The sequence below is a fragment of the Somniosus microcephalus genome, chromosome 3 (genome assembly GCF_052327205.1).
Source record: "Somniosus microcephalus isolate GS21.2 chromosome 3, FLI_Smic_1.0, whole genome shotgun sequence".
Taxonomy (NCBI): Eukaryota; Metazoa; Chordata; class Chondrichthyes; order Squaliformes; family Somniosidae; genus Somniosus; species Somniosus microcephalus.
In genome coordinates this window covers 319,388,339-319,411,561 of record NC_140989.1, presented here as the reverse complement: position 1 = coordinate 319,411,561, position 23,223 = coordinate 319,388,339, and the positions used below count along the sequence as shown (strand labels likewise).

General features: G+C 41.3%; 2 protein-coding genes across 4 annotated transcripts in view; both read right to left on the bottom strand.

Annotated features, from left to right (window-relative positions):
• ccdc17 (coiled-coil domain containing 17) overlaps positions 1-1,830 on the bottom strand; it is a 95,939-nt gene extending 94,109 nt beyond the window's left edge. The window contains exon 1 of the mRNA XM_085983028.1: positions 388-1,830. The gene's annotated coding sequence lies outside the window, so the exon portion shown is untranslated. The remainder of the gene's footprint in view (positions 1-387) is intronic.
• A 561-nt stretch (positions 1,831-2,391) lies between these two features.
• The window catches only part of gpbp1l1 (GC-rich promoter binding protein 1-like 1), a 119,391-nt gene continuing 98,559 nt past the window's right edge, over positions 2,392-23,223 (bottom strand). For all 3 annotated transcript variants that reach the window (XM_085983031.1, XM_085983030.1, XM_085983032.1), the window contains 4 exons: positions 21,237-21,392; positions 9,287-9,408; positions 5,980-6,082; positions 2,392-2,779 (listed from right to left, as the gene is read on the bottom strand). In XM_085983031.1, the coding sequence (XP_085839157.1) occupies positions 2,624-2,779; positions 5,980-6,082; positions 9,287-9,408; positions 21,237-21,392 (537 nt within the window). In that variant the 3' untranslated portion in view covers positions 2,392-2,623. The remainder of the gene's footprint in view (positions 2,780-5,979; positions 6,083-9,286; positions 9,409-21,236; positions 21,393-23,223) is intronic.

Below are 23,223 nucleotides of genomic sequence, written 5' to 3'. Positions count from 1 at the left end.
CATTTGAGAATTTTTCTCTTTCTTTGTAAAAACTACTTTTTAACACCGTTGTTTATTTGACCTCCAGACTTTTCACTTTCTTGAAGCACTTTGAAATTTAAATTTGCTGCATATTTTCTCTCTTTCCCACAACAAATAAATAAATAAAAATATACAACTTAAGTAAAATCAACATAATGGTTAGCAACAGAAATAAGCACTTCACTGCTTCTACAATAAAGTCCAATGGGGTGTTGCTTTAAATAACGTGTCTTCAGATGTCAACTTGACAACGTCAACATTTAAAATCCTTAACAACCATTACATTGTATAAACCTCAGACACAAAATATACTGCAATCATGTTTCAACACCAGGGTGTCAATTCCATTTTTTTCCTGCAACAAACCTGTTACTCAAGTACTCGCAAGCATTCCGTCTTTTATATTTCTTCTAATATATCTCCATTTAGGTGGTTTGCATTTTCTGAAGCAGTAAGTTGTTTGGTTTGAATGATCGCCTTGATTGTTGCTAGGAAACTGTAGGAGGGCAGGGCACTTTGATATGACAAGTTAATCTTTGCAAAAAATGACTGCTGTTAAAGGGGCAATGTTATCTTGTTGAATTGTGTGCAAATTGCTTTACCACATTAACAGAGGAAACAAAAATGGCACTTTAAAGGAAACCATGTATTGCCTATTGCACCTTAATCTAACATTACAAATTAGTTTTTCTTTTAGTACTTAATTAAGGTAATAGAGAAAAGAAAAGGCATTCAAAAGACTTCTGCAATTGCTGCATTGTTAACTTACCCTGGTGGTTGTTGCAAGAATTGAGTCTACCTGAAAACTCTCTTAATGAGATGCCAGTATCTCTTTCAAAGGGTAATATTATGTAGCAAATTGCTTTAGAAGATAATCTTCTAGATTTTAATTTGCTGTACTTACTTTTTTGTTCAGTCTCTCCATGTCTAAAACACAGAATCCCATATCAAGTTCGGTTTCAATGATGTCATGAAGGAGACAGTGAACCGTGGCCTTATTTTTAGTTCATACCATGACTGAAAGTTGAAAATGTAACTGAAGAATTCTATAAATAAGGTGTGCTTCCAAGCACTGAACAGCAGTTTTGAACAATAGAACACTAGAACATGCGATAACTTGGCAACACCATCCAGAACAGAGCGCTTTACTTGATCGGCACCACTACCACCGGACTTGATATCCATCCCCTCCATCACTAATGCAGTAAGTACGATCTACAGGATGTAATGCACTAACTCACCAAGGTTTCTTTAACAGCACTGCCCTCTCCTGCAACCTCTACTGCTGAGAAGGACAAAAGCAGCTATGTCACAGGAATATGAATACCCTCAAATTTCCCAAGTCACACATCGTTTGACTTGGACACATATTGCCACTCCATTCATGGTCGTGGGGTTAATAACCTGAAATTCCCTACCTCACACTATTATTGAAGCACCCTCATCAAAAGGACTGCAGTGATTGTCAAAGAAGGACCACCATCACCTTCTCAGGGCAACTCGGAGTGGGCAATAAATGCAGGCTGGCCAACATTGCCCAATTCCCAAGATCAAATAAATAAAATTACAGAGATCTGATGATAAAGCAACACTTAGGTCTATACATGAACAAAGTTGAATATTTACAGATATGAGGGAAGATTTCAATGGCTATGAAACCCAATAACAGTTTTTAGACTACTTCTAGAATTTTATCAAAACTACTAATTATCTTGGAAAATTTATACTGCACTTTGATGTTCGTTCATGTTATGCATGTTTGGCTGAATAACAGCATACATTTATACTGTTGATTGCTTTTTCTTGCAGTAAATGGATCAATCTGAAACAAACATTTTATTCATAAAAAAGTAAAATCATTTTTCATAACACAAATCTCAGTAAAAGAGTTACAACACAAACCATTTTGGCAAACTGATGCAAAATATTTATTCCAAGTTATTTTAATGCAGTAGTTTTCCTCATACAGATATTCATATGTGATAGCCACTTTTTTAAATTTGTAAATAACGTTATCAAAATAATCTTAATCTTTGAAATTTCACAAAATTTATATTTTACAATCCACCCTGAATATCAAGGCTGTTTGAAGAACTCAAAGCTCCTATTGTGAATATTTTACAACTGTACCAAAGAAATGGAGATAAACCTCTGGTGACAAATTTTGTTTTCTTCTTCCCAAAATGTCACGACATTGAAAAACATATGTAGTTAGCATTATTCTTGACAACCTATCATCAGTATTTTGAATTTGTCTCTTGCACGGCTTGTTCTATCACACTGCTAATCCTACTAATTGTCTGCAAATGTTTTTTTTCCCAAGCTTTCAAAAATACCCACTTTTTTCCTTGTAAATGATTACTCAGTATGTGCTTTGCCCCCTTTTCTTCTTTATTGACTCATTTCATTCTACGAAGCATTCAACAGGACCAGCTGGTCAAAGAAAAAAAAGAAAACAAGCTCAACAAGCACATTTTCTTCTTTGGGATATGATCAACTCCCATGTGCATGGAAAAATATAACTCTGTGCCAAAAGAGCTTTAGTAAGTTTAGTCCTCCAGCTGTAAGAAAACATATAACGTGAATTCCACTTGTACCAAGTTTAGGCATCATCATCAGAATTGGTACTACTGCTAGTTTCAGAATCTGAGTCTTCATGAAGCCCTGGACTGAAAATGCCTCTCCACTGGGCGAAATGTAAAGCTGCACATCGGTTCTTCAACTGAAAACCATTTTTCCTAAAGCCATTTTTCTTCAGCTAAAAAGAACAATTGAAAGAGATTTTGGATTAGCCAGTGTTGTTTCATACCAGACATTAAAAAAAATCACATGTTTAAATCCATAAAAGTGAATCAAAATGAATGCCTGATACTGCTGGACCACTTACCCCATGAAAACCACAGCCACTTTTTTTTTAGGTTTATATCTAGATATAAAGGAGGCTCAGTAAATCGAGCAGACAGCCTCAATCTTTAAGAAGAAAAAAACCATAAGCTCCTCACAATCGGCATTGAGGTAAGGAGGGAGCAAAGAAGGGGAATCAAAGGAGGCAATGTGTCTGAGAAGAGTTTGGGAATAACATTATGCTCTATGATAATTCTGGAGTAGAATTACATGGCCATGAAGCAGATGATGTAACATTGCTTGAGGTTGCACAGTCAGATTTGGCTGGGGACAGCTACGCCAGTTGAGTGCCAGGTATATTCAAGTCTGTGGCTTTCAGATTTGAGGACAAAGGAATAGGAATTGAACTAGGTGGACAGTTGGGGTGAGGGACCATGAAGGACTTGGTGGGGATGAAGACATGGAAACAGAAGCAAACTTTGAGCAGAAAACTTGTATGGCTGGTAATTGACCAAGACACTGCAACAATTAAGATATAGAGATTTAAAATAGGCTTTTGAACACGAGGCATCTCAACCAACTAAATCATACTAGTTGAAAATAGGACAGACCACCAGTAAGGAACTAGTATGGCGGATGAAGATAAGCGGCTGATTAGATATTCTTCCTATTTTTTCTTGGCTTATTTATTTTAGAACAAATGACATTTAAAACACAATAGGAGACTATTCAGCCCAAACTGTCCATGGTTTTTGGAATAGAGTTATCCCTTAATGTGACAACTAAAGATGATTTAAACAGATACTGTTCACTATTTTGAAATGGCAGGGAAATTTGTGTCTCCGAGGAAACCAGCTGTGTATATTTTCAACTCATGCACAACATTGAAACAAACACCATTACAGCTACTCAAAATAGTTTTTACTCAAAAAAAAAATGCAAGCAAATGATTTCATTTTAAATACTAGTTCTGCTCCAACTATCAATCCTTCCTATTTCTTTCAGTCACATAACAGGATCAACCAAATCAGTTGGTAGCACTCTTCGTTGCCGAATCAGAAAACTGTGGGTTCAAGCCCTACTCCAATACTTCAGCACATAATTTAGGCTGAAACTTCAGGGCAGTGCTAAGGGAGTGCTACATTGACAGCAGTGCAATCCTTAAGATAAGGAGTTAAACTGATAGCCCATCAACCTGTTCAGGTGGATGTGAAAGATCCCACGACACTAATCAAAGAAGGGAGCATGCTTGATGTCCTGGCTAATGTTCTACCAATAAACACCACCACAACAAAACAGATTAACTCATCATTCATCTTATTTACGGTTTGTCGGGCCTTGCTATATGCAAATTAGCCACATTTGCCTACATTAACAGTGATTGCACTTCACAAGTAATTCATTGGATGTGAAGCACTCTGGGATCTAATGAGAATATGTTAAGGAACTATATAATAGCAAATTCTTTTACTTGACCACTACCTCCAAGCTCCAGCACTTTTCAGATTGGTAAATTGGTCTGTTGAGTAAAATATTCTTGGAAGATTATAGTAGCCAAGCCCAACATATTTTAAAAACACATTCATGGTCAATTTCACTGTACTTCACTATCTGATGCACATTGAATATTTGATGGAAAGATGTGAATATGCAATTTATTTCATGAGCAAGACCTATATAACTCATTCATGGGATAAAAATCTGTATTCAACAACTTGGCATTAAGTGTCCAATCATAAAGGCCTTGAATTTGCGGTTGAAGGCTTCCCATGGGGAAATGCCTCCGATCTGCAAATAAAATCCACGCCTACCTGGTGGTCCGGGGAGGTACGGAAACTCATGGTCCCAGGCCTCTCTGGGTAAACGCGGGAAGAAGCCCACATATCTCAAGGGTGCAGGCGGCTCGCATGCACCCCGGGATCATGTGGACCGGCCCAATGAATGACAGAAGGGAATCCCCATTCATGCTTATGGGAATTCCGTATGTACGGAATCCCCATAAGTATGAATGGATATACCCCAAAAAAATACCTCTACACTTCAAATAAATTTAAAAAATCACTTTTTTAAATTAATTAAAATGGCATTTAACTAAGTATTTAAAACAAAAATTTAACTTTTTGAAATATAAATTTACGTGTTTTAAAGGGGCTAAAAATAAATTACTTTATTTCACAGGTTTTTAAATGTATAAATTGCTAAAAAAAATTATTTTGGTGTTTTTTAAAACTCTTACGCTGGTAAAAGCAGGCCTTACACCTGCTTTTACCAGGCGTAAGAATTTAACGGGAATTCGCTGGGCAGAAGTTGGGCAAATAGCCCAACTCTCCGCCCGCGACGCCCTTTTCCTGGGGATGCGGATGATTTGTCAAGAAGATTCTTGACAGATCAGAAGTTCCAGGTTGTAGCGCATGCCTAAACCCGGAACTTGTGCAGCCCTTACGGGCACGTACACACCTCGTACACACCTGTAGGGGTCGCAAAATACGGCCCAAGAACATCAGAAACAGGAGAAGTAGGCCATTCGGCCCCTCGAGCCTGCTCCGCCATTCAATAAGATCATGGCTGATCTTCCACCTCAACTCCACCTTCCTGTACTATCCCCATATCCCTTGATATCCAAAAATCTATCGATCTCGGTCTTGAATATACTCAACGACTGAGCATCCACAGCCCTCTGGGGTAGAAATTCCAAACATTCACCACCCTCTGAGTGAAGAAATTTCTCCTCACCTCAGTCCTAAATGGCCAACCCCTTATACTGAGACTGTGACCCCTGGCTTGGCATCAGTTTTTCTTTATACCCCTGAAGTGCCTTGCGACATTTTTCTACATAATAACAAGTTTGCACCACTTGAAAGTTACTTAGAGCAGAAAGAAACATGTGGTGTATTTGTGCATGGCAGAAGAGATCCAGAGAGAAGACCAAAATTTGTCATATGTGGAACATATGTTCCCTATAATATGGGACAGCGGAGACATAACACGAGGTTCTGGCAAAAAATCCTGTTGGGTGGCTGTCAAGCTTTAAAACACTGGCTTGGTTAATATATTCAAAAAAAGCACAAATCAATGCAGTCTTATAGTTTTTTTTAAATGATACAACACACATACCTGCTCAGTTTTAGCCTGGAACTCCCGGAGCTCATCTTCAGTCAGAGGCAAGAAATTATCATCATTCTCAGGACATTCCTGCCAACCCATTGCTTTCAATAATCTGTGCAGAAATGAACATTACATAGGATTACATAGGATATATGGCACAGAAACAGGCCCAACCAGTCCAGGCGGGCATTTATGCTCCACTCGAATCTCCTCCCATCTTTCCTGATCTAAATCTATCAGCACAACCCTCTATTCCCTTCTCCCTCGTATGCTTGTCTAGCCTCCCCTTAAATACATCTTTACTATTCGCTTCAACCACTCCCTGTGGTATCAAGTTCCACATTCTCACCACTCTTTGGGTAAAGAAGTTTCTTCTGAATTCCCTATTGGATTTCTTGGTGACTATCTTATATTGATGGCCTCTAGTTATGCTCTTCCCCACAAGTGGAAACATTCTCTCTGTATCCACTCTATCAAAACCTTTCATAATTTCAAAGAGCTCTATTAGGTCACCCCTTAGCCTTCGTTTTTCAAGAGAAAAGGAACCCAGCCTGTTCATCCTTTCCTGATAACGTATACCCTCGCATTTCTGGTATCATCCTTGTAAATCGTCTCTGCACTTTTGATAGAAACAATATCATAAAACTTCCTACTGAGGTAAAATTAAAGATAAAGCCCACTCTTGCTTGTCACAGCACAAGATCCCAGACAAATTCTGTCATTTACAACTCATAACTCAACATTCCCAGACAGTTTCTTCCAATCTCCGCATTTTAATTCTAAGTGCAACGTATTCTGCCTCTCTTTACCCACATAATACTGAAGGGTGGTTCCAGCTGATTACAGTCAGCAAGCATTCAGCTCTGCACACAGTTCAAAATTAGAGTCTAAATGGAAGCATCTGTGACCAGGGCCTCGCACTTGTTGACTAAGACCAGCTGTTACATTATCCAGTTGAAACGTCCTTCAATGTTGGGTAGATGGAGACAGGCAGAATAGCAGCACTTTAAAAACCACTTCTGATTAATATTCAAGTGCTGATGAAGAGGGAAATAACAAAGACTGAGCCAAACTGGGAAGAAAAATCAGCCCTTGCAATTTTTGACATTTCCCCTGCAATTGATTTTCAGCAATTTTGCCTTGCAAAATCACTTGTTTTACTTATGGCATGTGCGGTAGTAATCAAATGCTTCATTTTTTGGATAAGGGAGAGGAAGAATGGTACAGGATAAAGAAAATTGAACATAAAATAGAATGCAGATGTCTTAATGCACCGTATATCCAGATGCAGACAACTCTCTGATATAAACACATGGGAGATATACATATGCAAATTGGAAATCTATACCTGCTGGCCCGTTTGTGTTTAGTAATGGACCTCAATTGGATTCTTCCCTATATCCTACCATCAGTGCCAAAGCCTTCAGCGATCTAGTTTCCACACTGTGGCACTCTCACCCCCAACTCCTTTTATTGCTTCATCCCTCCTCACTTTCTAAAGCCTCCTTAAAACCTACTTCTACAGGTATGTAATAAAAGGAAGAGATTAGTGAAAGTAAATGTGGATCCCTTATAGGCAGACAGGAGAAATTATAATGGGGAATAAGGAAATGGCAGAGACATTTGGATTTTCAGAAAGCATTCGATAACATGCCACACAAGAGGTGATTACACAAAATTAGAACTCCTGGGATTGGGGTAATATATTAGCATGGATTGAGGATTGGTTACCAGACAGAAAACAGAGAGTAGGAATGAGCGGGTCAGTTTCGGGTTGGCAGGCTGAAACTAGTGGGGTACCGCAAGGATCGGTGCTTGGACCTCAGCTACTTACAATCTATATCAATGACTTAGATGAGGGGACCAAGTGTAATGGATCCAAGTTTGCTGACAATACAAAGCTAGGTGGGAAAGTAAGTTGTGAGGAGGATGCAATGAGGTTGTAAAGGGATACAGATAGGTTAAGTAAATGAGCAAGAACATGGCAGATGGAATATAATGTAGGGAAATGTAAAGTTATCCACTTTGGTAGGAAAAATAGAAAAGCAGAGTATTTTTTAAATGGAGAGAGATTGGGAAATGCTGGTATTCAGAGGGACCTGGGTGTCCTTGCACATGAATCACTGAAAGTTAATATGCTACAGCAAGCAATTAGGAAAGCAAATGGTAAGTTAGCCTTTATCACAAAAGGATTGGAGTATAAGAGTAAAGAAGTCATACTCCAATTATATAGGGCCTTGGTGAGACCACACCTGGAGTACTGTGTACAGTTTTGGTCTCCTTACCCATTTGCCTTAGAGCGAGTGCAACAAAGGTTCACCAGACTGATTCCTGGGATGGGGAGATTGTCCTATGAGGAGATTATGCCTATATTCCCTAGAATTTAGAAGAATGAGAGGTGATCTCATTGAAACACATAAAATTCTTACAGGGCTTGACAGGGTCGATGCTGGGGGAGGACGTTTCCCATAGCTGGGGAGTCTAGAACTAGAGGTCAAAGTCTCAGAATAAGGGGTCGGCCATTTACGACTGAGATGAAGAGAAATTTCTTCACTCAAATGATTGTGAATCTTTGGAATTCTCTACCCCAGAGGACCGTAGATGCTCAGTTGTTAAGTATATTCAAGACAGAGACCGATAGATTTTTGGATATTAAGGGAATCAAGGGATATGTGGATAGTGCGGGAAGGTGGAGTTAAGGTAGAAGATCAGCCATGATTATACTGAATAGTGGAGCAGGCCCAAAGGGCAGAATGGCCTACTCCTACTCCTATTTATTATGTTCTTACTTCTTCACCCAATTCCTCTCCTTTGCTTGTTTCTGATCCTGAACTGTTAAGTGCCTTGGGACGTTGTGTTGTATTAAAGGTACTATGTGAATGTAGGTTGTTGCTGCAGTGAAGTAATCCGAGACGCATTCCTGTACATGAGGAGCATTATAGAAATGCAAGTTGCTGACCAAAGAAACTTAAAAATTAACTAACTTCAAAAACAGCATCTCTCCTAGGTCAGAGTGATATTTATCGTCCTCATGCCAACCATCTTTATGCTTTCTGAAGAGAATGCTTATTTCATGCCAATTAATGTGACGATATGGACATTTTTCTACTGTGAACCCATGCCCACCAAGTTAAAACTGTCCAGATTTATTTTTACTTGGAGCTCCTTCAGTCAATAGAAAGAAAAGATTTTCATCCCATCGGTCGGCACTAAATCCAAATCTAGACTCTTAAACTCATTGTTCTGTCCAGTCTGGTACAACAACTGAAAATAATTTAATCACACAGTCTCAAATTAAAATAAAAAATAATCATACCTATGTTCTGCTTCAAGAGAACTGGAAAGGTAGTCTTTTTCTGGACCACAGAAGGAGAGACTATGCTGATGACCATTTGCTTTCCCATTTTCCTTCGGTTCTGGAATATTACGGACACAGTCCTATTGGGAAAACAGTTAAAATAAACAAATAAATGTATTAACAGTACATGCTCCAGTTTTGCAAAAACAGATGGAAAATGGGCAGCACTATTAATGGAACACTGTTCTAAGAACATAAGAACATAAGGAGTAGGAGTAGGCAATACGGCTCCTCGAGCCTGCTCCGCCATGGCTGATCTCCGACCTCAACTCCACTTTCCTGCCTGATCTCCATATCCCTCGATTCCCCTAGGGTCTAAAAATCTATCTATCTCAGTCTTGAATATACTTAATGATTCAGCATCCACAGCCCTTTGAGGTAGAATATTCCAAAGGTTCACAAACCTCTGACTGAAGAAATTCCTCCTCATCTCAGCCTTAAATGGCTGATCCCTTATCCTGAGACTATGCCCCCTAGTTCTAAACTCTCCAGCTAGGGGAAACAACCTCTCAACATCTATCCTGTCAATCCCCTTTATCTACCCTGCTAGTTACATCGTCCAAAAACTAATAAATTTGTTAAACACGATTTCCCTTCCATAAAACCATGTTGACTCTGCTTAATCATATTATGATTTTCTAAGTGCCTTGTTACCACTTCCTTAATAATGGATTCCAGCATTTTCCCTATAACTGATGTCAGGCTAACTGGCCTGTAAGTTCCCTGTTTTCTCTCTCCCTGCTTTCTTGAATAGTAGGGTTACATTTGCCACCTTCCAATCCACTGGGACTGTTCAAGAATCTAGGGAATTTTGGAAGTTCATCACCAATACATCCACCTCTTTTAGAACCATAGGATGTAGGCCATCAGGTCATGGGGATTTCTCAGCTTTTCTCAAGTACGTTTTCTCTACTGATCTTAGTTACTTTAAGTTCCTCACTCTCATTAGACCTTGGTTCCCCACTATTTTTGGTATGCTTTTTGGGTTTTCTAAAATAAAGACTACAGTGAAGACAGATACAAAATATTTGTTTAAAGTCTCTGCCAATTCCTTATTCCCCATTATAATTTCTTCTGTCTCAGCCTCTAAGGGACCAACGCTTACTTTTGCTACTCCCTTCCTTTTTACATACTTGTAGAAGCTCTTACAATTTGTTTTTATAATTCTTGCTAGTTTACTCTCATTCTATTTTGTCCCTTTTTATCAATTTTTGGTCCTCCTTTGCTGGTTTCTAAAGCTCTCCCAATCCTCAGGCTTACATTTTTGTTATTTGTTCATGGAATGTGGGCGTCGCTGGCAAGGCCGGCATTTATTGCCCATCCCTAATTGTCATCAAGAATGTGGTGGTGAGCCACCTTCTTGAACCGCAGAGGGCAGTTAAGAGTCAACTACATTACTATGGGTCTGGAGTCACATATAGGCCAGACCAGGTAAGGACGGCAGATTTCCTTCCTTAAAGGACATTCGTGAACCAGATGGGATTTTACAACAATCCGGTAGTTTCCTAGTCACCATTACTGACACTAGCTTCTTATCCCAGATTTATTTAATTAACTGAATTTAAATTCCACAGCTGCTGTGGTGGGATTTAAACTCATGTCTCTGGATCATTAGTCAAGGCCTCTGGATAACAAATCCAGCAACATAACCACTATGCTACCGTACCCTTCTACTATTCTTTGGAATATTATAAGCCTCTTTTAATCCAATACTATCCTTAACTTCTTTAGTTAGCCATGGATGGATCACGTTTCTCATGGAGTTTTTATTTCTCAATGGTATGTATATTCATTGAGAATTTTGGAATAATTCTTTAAATGTTTGCCACTGCTTTTCTACCATCATACCTTTTAATCTAATTTCACAATCTACCTTAGCCAACTCACCGCTCATACCTATGTAATTGGCCTTATTTAAGTTTAAGACTCTCATTTCGTACTTAAGTAGTTCACTCTCAAACTCAATGTTAAATTCTATCATATTATGATCACTCTTCCCCAGAGGATCATTTACTGTGAGATTACTAATTAACCCTGTCTCATTACACAATACATGATCTAAAATAGCCTGTTCCCTGTTTGGTTCCACAACGTATTGTTCTGGGAAACTGTCTCGAATGTATTCTATGAACTCGTCTTCCAGACTGCCTTTGCCAATTTGATTTGCCCAGTCTGTATGAAGATTAAAGTCCCCCATGATTATTGTATTACTTTTGTTACGAGTTCCCATTATTTGTTGATTAATACTCTGTCCAATGGTACAGCTACTGTTAAGGGGCCTATAAACTACTACCACCAGTGTTTTCTACCCCATGTTATTTCTTATCTCCACCCAGACTGATACTACTTGCTGATCTTCTGAGCCAAGATCCTTTCTCACTACTGACCCTATATCATCCTTTATTATCAGGGCTACCCGCCCTCCTTTTCCATTCTGCCTGTCTTTTCAAAGAGTCAAGTACCCTGGAATATTTAGTTCCCAACCTTCATCACCATGCAACCACGTCTCTGTAATGGCTATTAGATCAAAGCCATTTATCTCAGTTTGTGCCACTAATTCGTCCATTGTGTTACGAATGCTTTAATTTTAACTTTTTACCATTATTCCCTGCTTTCATCTTATTCGCTGATGTACTATTACCGTTAAACTTTCTGTCCCTTCCCGTCACACTTTGCTTATCTTTCCCCAAATCACTATACCACTTGGGTGACCCCGAGCTTCCGGTCGCCTGTCATTTCAATTCACCGTTCCATTCCCACTCAGATCTCACCGTCTGCGGCCTCTTACATTGTTCCACGGAAGCTCAGCGTAAACTCGAGGAACAACACCTCATCTTCCAATTAGGCACTTTACAGCCTTCCGGACTCAATATCGAGTTCAACAATTTCAGATCATAACCTCGGCCCCTATTATATTTTTATATTTTTTATCCACGCTTTTGGTTTGTGCCTTTTCCTTTTTTCCCCCCCCTCTCTCTCCCACATGGCAGCTGTCTGTCACTCTGCCAGCACATTTCACACTTCATCTAGAGCCAGTTTGTTTCTTTACCTGTCCTATTACTATCTCGTCTCACCTTGAATATCTCTTAATGTCTCTTCTTTCATCCCCGCCCCCATTTCCCAGCCCCCAAACTGCCTTTTAATCTGTTTCATTTCCTGCCTTTTTTTCCCTCAGTTCTGTAGAAGGGTTTCAACCCGAAACTTTGACTCTGTTTCTCTCTCCACGGATGTTGCCTGGCCTGCTGAGTTTTTCCAGCGTTTTCTGTTGAAATTTCACGATACCACTCCTTTGCCTTGATTTTTCTCTTTAGGTTTCTAAATTTCCCCTCACCTGACTCCTCCCCCCTAGGTGCTGTTTCAATTCCAACTCATATTCCAGATTATTGAAAGATTGAAAAAATATTTTAAATGAGTACTGGCAAGCATATAATGGGGGTAGGCAGCAATTACTCAGACAATACACACAAAAGGACCCCACAAATTAATCATACTATAATGTGATTATAAGAAATGATTCATACTAAATTATTTTATTACACAGCATATTATAGGGAAACATGTGTTTTATTTTTATTGATTATTTTTCAATAATATGCACTACTGTAGGCACATTGAAATAAAAACAGAAAATGCTGGAAATACTCAGCAGGTCAGGCAGCATCTGTGGAGAGAGAAACAGAGTTAACGTTTCAGGTCGATGACCCTTCATCAGAACTGGAAAAAGTTGGAGATGTAAAAGGTTTTTAAGCAAGTGTAGGGGCAGGGGAGGGGAGGATAGAACAAAATGGAAGGTCTGTGATAGGATGGAAGGCAGGAGAGATTAAGAGACCACAGGGATGATGGTGCAAGGCAAAAAGAGATGATAATGGGACAAGTTAAGAAACAAAAGATGACTCTAGCTGAGGTGCAAATGGCAATGGCAGGATGATTAACAGCTGCCATGTGAGAAAGAGAAAAAAATAATAGGGGCAGAGGTTATGGTCTGAAATTGTTGAACTCGATGTCGAGTCCAGAAGGCTGTAAAGTGCCTAATCAAGAGATGAGGTGCTGTTCCTCGAGCTTACGTTGAGCTTCATTGGAACAGTGTAAGAGGCTGAGGGCGGAGAGGTCAGAGTGGGTGTGGAGTGGAGAATTAAAGTGACAGGCGACCAGAAGCTGTAGGCACATTGTTCAATTCGCAGTAGAACATCTTGAGGTGTGACCAGGATTACACAAATATTGGCTGCAAATCTGTGAAAGACAATTCTAAAAGGAGCTGGATTGTTGAATTCCAGTACAAGATCAAAGACAACAGCTTCAGTAGCGATAATCTTGCAGCAAGTCAGCAGCAAGAAACTGGCTCCACCTACAGCACTGATAAGATCCCCAAAACTAGGTGACCTCTGACCAAATTATTGAAGCTTTTTTCGGAACTTTGGTAGCCAAATGCAACCCAAAGAATTGCTGGATGATTAAAGGTAAGTTCTCAATTACAAATCAATTTGCAATGCCTCAAATCTAGGTCAAATTGTTAACAGCTCAGTTGCATTTGCCAAATAGGTATTAATTAGGTACAGGAAACTTTGTTATATCCGGCACCGACGGGACCGAGCTGTTGCCAATCTATCAAAACTGCCGGACATACAAAGTAAATGTTGAAGCATACGGAGGTTTTCATCTCCGTATCGGACAACAAACACTGTTGCTTAGCAGCAGCTTCAAACAGTCGGCCCGTACCTTGGAAGCGTCTCTGTAGCTTAGCAACAGCTTCAGAGAGACTTTCCAGAGCCTGACTGTTGAAAACAAAGCCACGAGAATAAAAAAAACCTAACAAAGCGCTCCTGATTTCTGCCGGTAGATCGAGGTTTCCGGACATACAACCTCCGGATAAACCAAAGTCTCCTGTATCATAAAATGGCAAAGCTGTTGGGAATAGGTTCCATAATAAAACAAGAAAAAGAGAGATGGGACTATTACCGTAACCAAATCTATGCTGTTCAAGGTACTGTGCACATCTCCAATCAATCAAATAAATTATAAAATGGAGCACTCACATAGCAAATAAGCAGACTTTTTGTACATAATCTGTGAGGTGGATTTTGAATTGCTGAGTGGCTGATTTCTGGGTAAAAGTTTAACTACAAAAGGACTAGAGGTTTCAAGAGTGGAGAAAGCAGAACTGATTTTATGGAGTTTCTCTCTTCCTCTTCACATCTCTTCAGCCATTAGAAAAGTAGTTTCCATTGATTGATTGATTTAATTAAGCGTAACTGTTTTCTGTACTTAACTTTTTTTGGTTAACTGACATGCGTCTCAACAATCTCCGAACAACTCTACTGAGAAATCCCTGTGAACGCAAGTCTCATTTGCTGGATATGGATCACACACGCTTTGCCTGTAGGGACAAATGCCAATTACCCAAGACCAGAGAACTAAAGTGCAGTTTGCCAACAGCCAAGGCTTACGAACTTTCAAGTGTGCATAGGAAAGCTACGGAATTTAACCAGTTAATATCATGCAACTTACCAGCACTGGTAACCTTTTTTCTTGCTGTCTAGCTCAGCCCGCCCCACTTGCTTGAGGACTAGCTTTCAGGATCAGGAAACTAGGAGAAGTAATTGTAATACCCAGTCCCATCAATAAGCCAAGCTGGCTGGTCAATAAACAGCGCCCTGAAAATACCCCAGTCCAGCTTGGCTCAGGTTTTGGATTTACAAATCTGTCACAGAGGAGTACCTTGGTTTCAATCCCACGTACCCAGGATTCCCATTTACGTTACCTCCAAGGAGGATTGCCACTAGCTTGTCATTAGACAAGTGACTAATAGGAGTTTGAGCCCTTACTAGGCAGATGGTTAAGTTCCAGGAACTCCTCCCGAGTAGCATGGCAAGCAACATAACTCACCACAAAATGTAAGAGTGCATTGCTATCAGCTTCACAGCATGGAGACACACAACGCATGAAATGACATTCCACTGGTAAGGAATGTAAAGCTTCATCAGCAACTGCTTGCTTCTCTAACAACCATAAAAACATACAAAAAAAGACAGGAAAAGACCATCCATGCTCTGCGACAAGTGGCTCACCTCTTGACCCTTCAAAGGCTCACCACCGTCGACACAGCTCAAGTAAGGCGTGTGATGAAATACTCACCACTTGCCTGGATGGGTGCAGCCACAATACTGAAGAAGCTCGACACCATCCAGGACAGAGGTGTTCATGCCACTGGACTCATTATACACATCAGCAGTATGTACAACCTGCAGGATGCGCTGCAGCAACTCACCAAGGTTATTTCAACAGCTGCTCCCTCCCGTGACCTCTACCACCAAAAAGAGCAGCAATGTTGTGTGAACATCACCTCCAAGTTGCACATCATCCTGGTTTGGACTCATGTTGCTGTACCTTCATCGTCTTGAGTCAGTATTCTGAAATTCCCCGAGATTATCCGCTGTTATTACCGGCAGGCACACGCAAATAGATTCAGAACAGATCTAGCAGCTCAAAACTGGGCATCCATGAGGCGCTGTGGGCTATCAGCAGCAGCAGAATTGTATTCCACCAATCTGTAACCTCATGGTCCAGCAGATCCCTCACTCTACCATTAACATGAAGCCAGGCAACCAATCCTGGTTCAATGAGGAGTGTAGAAGAGCATGCCAGGAGCAGCACAAGGCGTACTTAAAAATGAGGTGCCAACCTGGGGAAGCTGCAACACAGGACTACATGCATGCTAAAAAGCGGAAGCAGCAGGCTATAGACAGGGCTAAGAGATCCCACAACCAACGGATCAGATCAAAGCTCTGCAGTCCTGCCACATCCAGTCGTGAACAGTGGTGGACCATTAAACAACTGACGAGGAGGAGGCGGCTATATGAACATCCCCATCCTCAATGATGACGGAGCCCAGCACCCGAGTGCAAAAGACAAGGCTGAAGTGTTTGCAATCATCTTCAGCAAGAAGTGCCGAGTGGATGATCCATATTGGCCTCCTCTTGAGGTCCACATCATCACAGAAGCCAGTCTTCTGCCAATTCAAGTCACTCCATGTGATATCAAGAAATGGCTGAGCACACTGGATACAGCAAAGGCTATGTGCCCCGATAATATCACGGCTGTTGTGCTGAAGACTTGTGCTCCAGAACTAGCTGCGCCTCTAGCCAAGCTGTTCCAGTACAGCTACAACACTGGCATCTACCCGACATGTGGAAAACTGCCCAGGTATGTCCTGTCCACAAAAAAAAGGACAAATCCAAACCGGCCAATTACCACCCCATCAGTCTATTCTCAATTATCAGTAAAGTGATGGAAGATGTTGTCAACAGTGCTATCAAGTGGCACTTACTCACCAATAATCTGCTCCTCTCATCAATAACCTGCTCATCGATGTTCCGCCAGGACTACTCGGCTCCAGACCTCATTACAGCTTTGGTCCAAATATGGACAAAAGAGCTAAATTACAGAGGTGAGGTGAGAGTGACTGCCCTTGACATCAAGGCAGCATTTGACCGAGTGTGGCATCAAGGAGCCCTAGTAAAATTGATGTCAATGGGAATCGTGGGAATGACTCCACTGGCTGGAGTCATACCGAGCACAAAGGAAGGCCAATCATCTCAGCCCCAGGACATCGCTGCAGGAGTTCCTCAGGACAGTGTCCTAGGCCCAACCATCTTCAGCTGCTTATCAATGACCTTACCCAAGGTTATAAGTGGGGATGTTCGCTGATGATTGCAGTATTCAGTTCCATTCGCAACTCTTCAGATAATGAAGCAGTCTATGCCTGCATGCAGCAAGACCTGGACGACATTCAGGCTTAGGCTGATAAGTGGCAAGTAACATTCGCACCACACAAGTGCCAGGCAATGACCATCTCCAACAAGAGAGAGTCTAACCACTGCCCCATGACATTCAACGGCATTACCGTTGTCGAATCCCCCCAACGTCAACATCCTGGGGGGGGGTCACCATTGACCAGAAACTTAACTAGGCCAGCCACGTAAATACAGCAGGTCAGAGGCTGGGTATTCTGCACTGAGTGTCTCACCTCCTGACTCCCTAAAGCCTTTCCACTATCTACAAGGCACAAGTCAGAAGTGTGATGGAATACTCTCCACATGCCTGGATGAGTACAGCTTGAACAACACTCAAGAAGCTCAACACCATCCAGGACAAAGCAGCCCGCTTGATGGGCACCCCATCCACCACCTTAAACATTCACTCGCTCCACCACTGGCACACCGTGGCTGCAGTGTGTACTGTCCACAAGATGCACTGCAGCAACTCGCCAAGGCATCTTCGACAGCACCTCCCAAACCCACAACCTCTTCCACCTAGAAGGACAAGTGCAACAGGCGCATGGGAACACCATCACCTCAAAGTTCCCCTCCAAGTCACACACCATCCTGACGGAGTACCAATCAGGAAATAGTTGAGGCTTGTAATAAGGGAACATCTATAATTATGGGGGATTTTAACTATCATATTAATTGGACAAATCAAATTGGGCAGGGCTGCCTTGAGGATGAGTTCATTGAGTGTATTAGGGATGGGTTTCTTGAGCAGTATGTAACTGAATCGACCAGGGGGCAAGCAACCTTAGATCTGGTCCTGTGTAACGAGACAGGATTAATTAAAAATGTCCTAGTAAAGGATCCCCTTGGAATGAGTGACCATAACATGGTTGAATTCCATATTCAATTAGAGGGTGAGAAGGTTGGATCTCAAACAAGCGTGCTAAGCTTGAATAAAGGAGACTATGAAGGTATGAGAGTGGAATTGAGTAGAGTGGATCGGGAAAATAGATTAAAGGGTAAGACGATACATGATCAGTGGTGTACATTTAAGGAGTTATTTTACAACTTCCAAAAAATATATATTCCACTGAGAAGAAAAGGGTGTAAAAGAAAAAACAGCCATCCGTGGCTAAGTAAAGAAATTAAGGATAGTATTCGACTAAAAACAAGGGCATATAAGGTAGCCAAATCTAGTGGGAGGATAGAGGATTGGGAAAACTTTAAAAGACAGCAAAAAATAACAAAAAGATTGATTAAGAAAGGGAAGATAGATTATGAAAGAAAATTAGCAAAAAATATAAAAACAGATAGTAAGAGTTTTTATAGTTATATAAAAAGAAAAAGGGTGGCTAAAGTAAATGTTAGTCCCTTAGAGGATGAGACCGGGAAATTAATGGTGGGAAATATGGAGATGGCAAAAACACTGAATGAATATTTTATATCAGTCTTTACAGTAGAAGACACTAAGAATATCCCAACACTGGACAAACAGGGGGCTAAAGGGGGGGGGGAGGAGCTAAACACGATCAAAATCACTAAGGAAGTGGTACTCGGTAAAATAATGGGACTCAAGGCGGATAAATCACCTGGACCTGATGGCTTACATCCTAGGGTCTTGAGGGAAGTGGCGCTAGGGATTGTGGATGCATTGGTAATAATTTTCCAAAACTCCCTGGACTCGGCAAAGGTCCCGGCAGACTGGAAAACTGCTAATGTAACACCCTTATTTAAAAAGGGCAGTAGACAGAAGGCTGGAAATTATAGACCGGTTAGCCTAACATCGGTGGTAGGTAAAATTTTGGAGTCCATTATTAAGGAGACCGTAACAGGACATTTGGATAATCATAATTTAATAGGACAAAGTCAGCATGGTTTTATGAAGGGGAAGTCATGTTTGACAAATTTGTTGGAGTTCTTTGAGGAAGTAACATATAGGGTGGATAAAGGGGAACCAGTGGACGTAGTGTATTTAGACTTCCAAAAGGCATTTGACAAGGTGCCACACAAAAGATTATTGCTTAAGATAAAAAATCACGGGATTGGGGGTAATATTCTGACATGGATAGAGGATTGGCTATCTAACAGAAGGCAGAGAGTTGGGATAAATGGTTCATTCTCAGACTGGCAATCAGTAACTAGTGGTGTTCCGCAGGGGTCAGTGCTGGGTCCCCAACTCTTTACAATCTATATTAACGATTTGGAGGAGGGGATCGAGTGTAACATATCAAAGTTTGCAGATGATACTAAGATGGGAGGGAAAGTAGTGAGTGAGGAGGACATAAAAAACCTGCAAGGGGACATAGACAGGCTAAGTAAGTGGGCAGAGATTTGGCAGATGGAATACAATACTGGAAAGTGTGAGGTTATGCACTTTGGCAGGAAAAATCGTAGAGCAAGTTATTATCTTAATGGCAAGAAACTGGAAAGTACTGGAGTACAAAGGGATCTGGGGGTCCTGGTGCACGAAACTCAAAAGGTTAGTATGCAGGTGCAGCAAGTGATTAAGAAGGCCAATGGAATGTTGGCTTTCATTGCTAGGGGGATAGAATATAAAAATAGGGAGGTATTGCTTCAGTTGTACAAGGTATTGGTGAGACCGCACCTGGAATACTGCGTACAGTTTTGGTGTCCATACTTAAGAAAGGACATACTTGCTCTCGAGTCAGTACAAAGAAGGTTCACTCGGTTAATCCCGGGGATGGACATATGAGGAGAGGTTGAGTAGATTGGGACTCTACTCATTGGAGTTCAGAAGAATGAGAGGCGATCTTATTGAAACATATAAGATTGTGAAGGGGTTGGATCGGGTGGATGCGGGGAGGATGTTCCCGATGATGGGTGAAACTAGAACTAGGGGGCATAGTCTTAGAATAAGGGGCTGCTCTTTCAAAACTGAGATGAGGAGGAACTACTTCACTCAGCGGGTGGTAGGTCCATGGAATATGCTGCCCCAAACAGCTGTAGAAGCTACATCATTACATAAATTTAAAACAGAAATAGACAGTTTCCTAGAAGTAAAGGGAATTAAGGGTTACGGGGAGCAGGCAGGAATTTGGACATGAGTCTAGGTTCGGATCGGTCATGGCCCTGTGGGTAGCGGAGCGGGCCCAGGGGCCGTGTAGCCTGATCCTGCTCCTATTTCGTGTGTATAATTCTGTTAGATTCAGGAGATGGTTCTGTGATAGTGGATTGGCGGTTAGGATCAGATCAGCCATGATCTTATTGAATGGCGGAGCAGGCTCGAGGGGCCGATTGGCCTACTCCTGCTCCTATTTCTTATGTTCTTATATATTGCCGTTCCTTCATCATCGCTGGGTCAAAATCCTGGAACTCCCTCCCTAACAGCACTGTGGGAAGCACCTTCACCCCACGGACTGCAGCGGTTCAAGAAGGCAGCTCACCACCACCTTCTCAAGGGTAATTAGGGATGGGCCTTGCCAGCAACGCCCACATCCGAGGAACAAATTAAAAAAAAGAGGCGGAAATAATGTGGTGATATCATATGCTCCAATTTTTGTCTCTTTCACCTTAGTTCCCATTAGGAATTCCCCAGCGCCTTTGCTTTTCCGAAGAAGAGGCGGAGGTGTAAAAGGAAGATACTAGGCTGATCAGGCAACATCAGAGGTGAACAACAGAATAAACGGGCAAAGTGTTTAAACCTTCAGTTGTCCTGGAAGAAGTGCCTACGGAAGTTTCACTTTGCAAAGGAAGCCATCACGGAGTTCTGCTACATGTGGCAAACTGACTTACAGCCCACAACCACCCTTTTATGCAATTGGGTCATTTCAGGCTGTCACTTAGGGATATCGCTAACGTTTTCCAATCAGCTGTGCATAGATACATAAAGAAAACCACAATTGCATTGTTTGCAAAAGCAAGCAGTTTTATCTCCTTTCCATGGCAGCAGCAATAGGGCGGTAGGGATTCCCAAAAGTCTAAGAAGTTTTAGATTGCACCCAAGTGCCCTTACATGTCCACTTTCTCAATGCCACTAACCACCAACAGGAAAATATTTTACTTTCTCAATGTGTGGCTCGTTTGCAACCAGCCAAACCACATCATGTAAGTGAATGCTCAAGGGGAGAAAATATAAACAAAATATTTAATTTGAAATGTAAATCAGTTATGTCACTAACTTCTAATTTGTCGAAGTCTCTGTGTTCTGAGATTTCGCCATTCCGGTCATCTTTCAGTGCCTTCAAAAACTCACTCTTCTTGTCTGTCTTTACCCGAGTCATTTTTATTAGACGACTTGTATTGATCTCTATTGGAGGGGTGGTGCTTGAAGGAGTCTGAAAAAATGAAAGCGTGTTTAGAAAATGTCTCAAGTTCATCGATAGCATTATCCAAAACAAAAGATATTATTTTCCTCCTTTTGTTATATTCCTTGAAATTCATAATTACGGCATTCTCAAGCCATTATTTTTCAAAACTGAAGTTGTATGTAACATTTTCTGCCAACTGGTCCAATGCATTTTAAGAGTAAATCAACACCAGATTTCTGAAAGGTTCTGTAAAATAAACCGTTAAAATGTATAAAGCTGTGTCAGAGACAATTTGTGACACGAGTAGGGAGAAATAAGGCTTTGATTTCCAGTGATATATTACCACAGCTACAAGTATTTTCAACTGATTTTTGAACAAAATCAAGCACCACATTTAATTTTGTCCTATGAAGACACCTTACAAGCTTTATGACTAAATTTATCAATTTACATTCATAGAGTTTCTTTGAATAAAAAAAAATACACAAATTAGAAGGCTTACACAAGAACTATTCCATCAAACCGGCTCTGCCATTTTTGTTAGCCATGACAGCTCTATCTTTTTAATCTCTATTCTTGCTTTTTAATCCATAACTCATATGATTATTGATCAAATATACTGCTTCCTTTTAAATACCCCAAATGACTTTACATCAATGGCTTTTAAGCAGCAGTGATGGAGGGGTCGGGCATAAGAAAGTGAAGCTGCAGCAGTGGAAAAATACGATCTTCGCAACAAATCAGATAGGGAATTGGCCTGACGTGGCAACTAGGTAGGCAAGTTAGATGTGTTAGATTGTGGACAGACAGTGTCAACATCAGGCATTTCCAGGTGAGTTTCAGCTTGCTCATATGAACAAGGAAACACCTACTTTGGTGCATCAATGTCCTTCAACTCCAGCCTCAATGGACTATCCTACTGCACCCTAGTTCCCACTAGGCAATTTAGAGAAAGAAATTGAATTTATTTGGCGCCTTTCACATTCTCAAACATCCCAAAGCACTTCACAGCCAATGAAGTACATTTGAAATGTAATCATTGTTACAATGTAGGCAAATATGGCAAACAATTTGCACAACAAGATCCACAAACAGGAATGAGGTAAGTTACTAGATAATCGGTTTTAGTGGTGTTGGTTGAAGGATAAATATTGGCCATCACAATGGGGGAAATTCCTTGCTTATCTTTGAATAGTGCCATTGGTACTTTTACAGAAACTCTCAACAGACCATTTGACTGCATCCGAATGAAGGTTTTGTATGTCAAAACTACTACTTCTTCTTAGGCAGTCCCTAGGAACCGAGGATGACTTGCTTCCACACTAAAAATGAGTTCTCAGGTGGCTGATGAGTCCAATGCGGGACCTACAGTCTCCATCACAGGTGGGGCAGGCGGTGGTTGAAGGGGCGGATGAATGGGGTGCTTGGGTTGACATGCGCTCCTTCCGCTGTTTGCACTTGGTTTCCGCGTGCTCCCGGCAAAGAGACTCGAGGTGTTCGGTGCCTTCCTGGGTGCTTCTCCTCCACTTTGAGTGGTCTTGGGCCAGGGATTCCCAGGTGTCGGTGGGGATGTTGCACTTCGCAAGGCTTTGAGGGTGCCCGTGAAGCGTTTCCTCTGCCCACATGGGGCTCTCTTGCCATGTTGGAGCTCCGACTCGAGCGCTTGTTTTGGGAGTCTCGTATCGGGCATGCAGACGGTGTGGCCCGTCCAACGGAGCTGATCGAGTGTGATCAAAGCTTCGATGCTGGGGATGTTGGCCTGAGCGAGAACACCGACGTTGGTGCGCCTATCCTGCCAATGGATTTACAGGATCTTGCGGAGGCAGCGTTGGTGGTACCACTCCAGTGCTTTGAGGTG